Raw genomic sequence first — 6,000 nt, 5'->3', positions numbered from 1 at the left:
TCCATATGTCTTGAGTGCAGCCCTAAGAGAAAAAGCAAAAACAAAAAACAAAAAAATAAATAAGTAGTTGCCCTGGACTCCACTGACTTCTGAAAAGCCTCAGTGTGTCCAAAATGATATGGCAGCTGTGGCATGCATTAAAAACCAAACTAGGGAGTTCCCACTGCGGCTCAGCGGGCTTTGAAACTGACTAGTATCCACGAGGATGCAGGCTCAATCTCATCCATGGCCTCATTCAGTGGGTTAAGGATCCGGCATTGCCACAGATGCGGCTCAGAGCTGGCACTGCTGTGGCTGTGGTCTAGGCCAGCAGCTGCAGCTCTGATTCAGCCCCTAGCCCAGGAACTTCCATTTGCTGCTGTAGGTGTGGCCCTGAAAAGAAAAAAAGAAAAGAAAAAAGGAAACTAGTTCAGGGTTAGAAAAGCCAAATTGAAATTTTAAGTGCCTCTGACTAGTAGTGTGGAGCTGGGTACATTGTTTATTCTGCCTTGTCTTCATTTTCCTCGTCTGTCCAACTAAAGCCATACTCTTCATGTTGAGCCAGGGTTCGTGTGAAGATCAAATGAAATAATAAATGAAAATGTACTTTGTAAACTACAAAGTACTACGTATATGCAAAGTAAAATACATTAACAACATTTGTATTTGGATAATTTAAATTAGACTGTTTGGATGTGGTTCTTTCCTATTTAAATCATGTGGAAACTTGACTGGTAAAAAGCCTAAGAATGGAGCCTTTGACCACTCTTGCGACATTTTTGTCAGTAGAAAATTGCTCAATAAACAGGTACCATTGCTGGATTTAGTCATGTAGGCTATTCTAAACACTGCCTGCATTTAAAACTATAAGTCAACAATTAAACCACAACTGTCAGGAACAGAAATCCAAATAAATAATTTTTAATTATGATACATTACATATTACAGTAAAAATTGGCATTTTCCCCTTCAAAAGCAGAAGCACCAGTCTTAGAATTTATAGTAGGAATGGTATTTTAAGTGAAATATAGCATAATATTATGTGCAAACATCATTTTAGTAGAGAACATACTTTCTAAAAGTAAAGTAACGTCACACACTGAAATCTGTTAGAACGGAAATAAGGTCATGCTGAAGAGTGAAATAAACGCCCCCATGACTTTCAAAGTCCATTCAATGAAACACGGTATACTGCTGAATAGAACATCTACGAAAAATTAAAAAGCTTAACGAGCTCAAAATGGAGGGATTTTTTACAGAAATATGACTTGGGTAAAGGTTTCTTTTCTCATCGTCTCAGGTGGTTCTATGAGAAAGTAAAGTAAACGCTTTATTTCAGAATTTGTTCATGGGTCATCACTTTGTAGGCAACACCTACTTTGTGTGAGGTTTTGCTGCAGGTGCTGGGGAGACAGAGAAGAAAGACACAGTCCTGCCCTTGAGGAGCTCACAGTCTAGTGGGGGACACAGATACGGTGACACTGAATCTTAAATGATAGAAATCATTAGACAACGTTATAAGCTTTTTTTTTTTTTGTAATCAAACACACTTGGAATGGGTGGTGAAAACAGACGATGTCCAGTGCAGGGAGAGCCCGTCGGCATCAATATCATGTGACTTCCGCAAAGGCAGTGATGTGGTTCTACAAAAAGAAAAAAAAAGGAAAGACAAAGTCAGAGCCTCGGGGGGACTGTCTCTGTCAAAGATGTAGAGCTTTTACAACGAAGCATTAGCCGAATATAAATCCGTAGCCCAGGTACGTTTAACTGCAAGGACAGACAGCCTTAGTAAAATGAGTGGTATGATATTATTACATACGCTGAGCTGCTAATTATACATTTTCCTTAATATTCTTAATTAACCAAATAGATGAAAATGCTATACCTGCCTTCTTCAAAATTAACCCTGAAATTTGGAGAGAGAAAAATGGCCATGCCAGACGTGTGACTATTCTGTTCCGTGTTAATGGGATTTTAATGCTGCGTGGTGGAGTTTCAGATTGATTGCTCCCTGCGAGACAGATGGCGTAGAATGAGTGGCGAAATGTTCAGACTGAAGTGGCATTTGCTAGTTGACAAAGTTCTACTCAAATACTTCTTTTGTGATGCATGAATCCAGACAACAGACTCCATCTCCATGGTTTACCTCAACCAGAAAACTCTTCATGGAGCCTCCTTAATGTTTTTTTTTTTTTTTTAAGCCACAGAATTGTGTACAAAGAAACCCTGTGGAATGGCTAATATTTAAATGGTTTCAGGAGTCCCCAGTGTGGTGCAGTGGAAACGAATCTGACTAGGAACCATGAGGTTTTGGGTTTGATCCCTGGCCTCGCCCAGTGGGTTAAGGATCCGGTGTAGCCATGAGCTGTGGTGTAGGTCACAGACATGCCTCGGATCTGGCGTTGCTGTGGCTGTGATGTAGGCCAGCAGCTGCAGCTCTGATTCAAGCCCTAGGCTGGGAACCTCCGTGTGCTGTGGGTGTGGCCCTAAAAAAATAAATAAATTAATAAAATACATAGTTTCAGACATGCAACAGGTTATATACCAGGGCTGCTGAAAGACTGCGGTGGAAATCTATATGACATATCAATCATGTCACATATTTAGGTCATGTCGAGAGCTAACAGAAGTGACAGCCCAAACCAAAAGCAACAACATTACAAAAGGTTTTACCATCATATTACCTGTTCTGAATGTTTTTCATAGTAGCTTTGACTCTTTATAAGTCAAAGACAGACATCATAAATAGAATTTCACGTCGTGGATGCATGGCCAGGAGATATCTTCCATGTACATGTAGCTCTTTTCAAATGAGGGTGTTTAAAATGGCTAAAACAGTTTTTGAATGTGTGTGAGTAAAGTTCATTTTCACTGAATTGAGGCATATTAACCACGACTAGAATACTATTACTGAGGACGACTGCTTAAGGCATTATTTTCCAGATCTGACCCATTTAAACCTAGAGGAGAACAATATCAGAAAGAGTCAATAGTGAGCAGAGCGTGCTGACCTTTTTACTAACGCCCAAGCCCTTAGAAACGTTAATTTCCCATTTAAAAAATGCATGATGAACATATTGGCAAATTCAGCAGCTCATCTCTAAGTTTTCTTGAGTTTTCCTTACAAAAGCAGAAACATGACTTTAGGACACAAAAAGATTTGTCAGTTACATAACACACTATGATTGAATAAAAGCCATAAGAAGTGTGGAAACAGAACATCATAGTTTTAGTTCCAGTGGCCCCATGGGGACTTGAAATCTGTGAACTGAGAAAATACAACCTGATACACAGAGTTTCAGTACAGGACCTAGCACGCAGTGATTGTGGGAAAGATGTTAAAATATTAATTGGAGATTAACCAGTCATTAGCAACTGGCGGGAGGGGAAAAGGTGAAGAAGTGACAGTAGAAAAAAAGAACAGGAGATTTTTAAAAAAGAGAGAAAATGGAGAGCACTCCAAAGGCCACTGGCCTAGAAAGGTATCAGTGTTTCCTTAACCTAAATAATACAGGGTCCCCAAGGCTCATTAAATTTGCTTTAGATGATCCTAAGTGAAGGCGACAGCCACCACCTGGGAAGGTAGACCTGAAATATTAAAATACCTTAATAAAGCAGAGAAAGTATCAGAAACAAATCACTGATAACCAAGGCAAGGGAGAAGAGAAGCAGAGGGACAGGTACAAGCTGGAGAGGGTGACAAAGAATGTGCAGTGCCTGTCGGGAGAGCATATAAATTATCATCTCAGCCTGCACCTGCTGAGGAGGAGGGATGCTATTCATGCTCAGGGCCACGCAGCCAAAACGGGGGCTGTCCCAAACAGGGGCAGAAGGGCAGCTTCAATACAAGGCACTGAACAGATAACTCGAAGAGTGCTATTGAGATGCAGGAGATACGGGATTCAGTACATTTAGGGAGTTCCCGTTATGGCTTAGTGGTAATGAACCCAACTAGGAACCATGAGGTTGCGGGTTCGATCCCTGGTCTTGCTCCGTGGGTGAAGGATCAGGCGTTACCGTGAGCTGTGGTGTAGGTTGCAGACGCATCTCAGATCCTGTGTGGCTGTGGCTGTGGTGTAGGCCAGCAACTGTAGCTCTGATTCAACCCCTAGACCGGGAACCCCCATGTGCTGCACCTGCGACCCTAAAAAGCAATAAATTGAATAAATAAATAAAAGCCCATTTCAGTGACCACTAGATCTTCCTTTCACTGTCATCAATTCCGTCTGGTATCACCCCTTTCTTTATGCTAAGTCATTACCAGGTGTAACTCCAAGGGTAAGAGTTTCCAGACGGACTATACCTTTGGATTCCAGGGCTCGGGAAATTGCTGCTTTTTTCCAATTAGCATCCTTTTACTTTCACATCACACTTACGTTCTAACCTCTGAGATGATTTTTCCTATTTGACTAGAATTAGAAGGGTTCTACTCAGGGCTTATTATTTAAAGAGGGTGGGTAGAGACAGAAACAGATGAAAAGAAAACAATGGCGGGACTATGCCTGGGAAGAGAAAATGAAGTGGAACTTGAATAATAGTTTCCAAGTACATGAAAGGAATGTACAAAGAGCAGAGGGGCCATCTGTTCATTAATTTCACTCAGGGCAAATAAACCCACACCACAGAGCAAAAGAGATGGACTGTTTATCTCAGTGAGCTTAAAAGAAATCAGATGAATTCTCTTCTAGCACAGGAGCAGGTTTTCCTGAAAGAATCTAGAGAAAGGACAAATTATTTAAGATTCTTACCATCTATAAGATTCTATGGTTCTATATTATAACAATTACATGTATGGAAATGCAGGAATTTAAATATTCAAATGATATAACTCCTATGCAGGAAGTATGATATTGCTCATTTCCTCATCAGCATTTTCCTCAGTAATATAAAACAAAAATGGAATTGCACTTAAAATGTTCTGATCCTGTGTCTTGAGGAAGAGACTCACTGTGAGGCAAACTAGGTGACAAGCGATGTCCCCTTTTAACCTGGCTGAATTCTTAATAAGCAATACTAAATCTTATTGATAGACAATAATGCAAACACTCAGTAGGCAAGCCAAAAACCCATGCATAGAAGCTTAAGTGCAGAGTCACGAGAAGAAAGTGGTCACGTAACTCAGCAGTGCAATTACACATACAGACGCTTACAATGGAGATGACAGAGTGTGCATCCAAAGAGTTGAGATTAGAATATGCCACATCCATTAGAACATGTTCATTCAAATCCACAGCAAATCAGTGAGCAAAGTACTGAATCCATTCCTTGAGTGCAGACGTCCCATGGGAAAAATAAGCACTTGTTTCCCAAAAGTAGTTTGGATTCTTAAATTTGACAGACACTTAAGTCTCTACGAAGTCAAAATGTGAAGCTTTATGCTCCATTTGAAAAAAAACCTCTATTTTGGGAGTTCCCCCTGTGGCACAGTGGGTTAATGTGTGGCATTCGAAAAAAGTGCAAAATAAACTCCCAAACTTTCTTATTATTGTTAATATTATTCTATAATAAATAATGAGTCTGTATAAGTTGTACTTTGTAATTTTTAAAAAGTGACATGAAAGTGTGATGACGACTTGCCACCTGACAAGATCTGCCACTCGCCATTTCTCTTTGAAAAAAGAGAGGGAATGCAAAAAGAGCATTTCAGATAAGAAAACCGAAAAAAAGGTCTTTACTGTTAAGGGCTGTTTGGTTTAATGCTAGGTTCCCATTCATGAGTGGAAAATCGGTGAAAAAACAAAATGTATTTGATAAATAATAAAAACAATACCCAAAACAATCTGGTGTCTAGATCCTCTGTGGTTATACTAGAAGCCTGCACAGAAGGACACCCTTCGCCTTGGCTCTGCACCCCAACTGCAGCTCCAGTGCGCTCTAGCGCACCTACGTTTATTGCCTTAATTGGAGGTGTTCACAGCGGCTGATTCCCATTATCCAGCTGAAAAGCCTTGCAAGACAGTCTTTAAAGGTCCTTCCCTGTGAATTTTCTTCTTGGCCATTTTCAGTAGGTTGGATGTGAGA

General features: G+C 40.4%; 1 protein-coding gene across 2 annotated transcripts in view; it reads right to left on the bottom strand.

Moving 5' to 3' along the window:
• Positions 1–884: 884 nt before the first annotated feature.
• PLPPR5 (phospholipid phosphatase related 5) overlaps positions 885–6,000 on the bottom strand; it is a 114,713-nt gene continuing 109,597 nt past the window's right edge. For both annotated transcript variants that reach the window (XM_047785220.1, XM_047785219.1), the window contains exon 6: positions 885–1,622. In XM_047785220.1, coding sequence (XP_047641176.1) covers positions 1,590–1,622 — 33 coding nt within the window. In that variant the 3' untranslated portion in view covers positions 885–1,589. The remainder of the gene's footprint in view (positions 1,623–6,000) is intronic.

This window comes from Phacochoerus africanus, chromosome 6 (assembly GCF_016906955.1).
Source record: "Phacochoerus africanus isolate WHEZ1 chromosome 6, ROS_Pafr_v1, whole genome shotgun sequence".
Lineage (NCBI taxonomy): Eukaryota > Metazoa > Chordata > Mammalia > Artiodactyla > Suidae > Phacochoerus > Phacochoerus africanus.
This window is presented reverse-complemented; position numbering and strand designations above follow the sequence as displayed.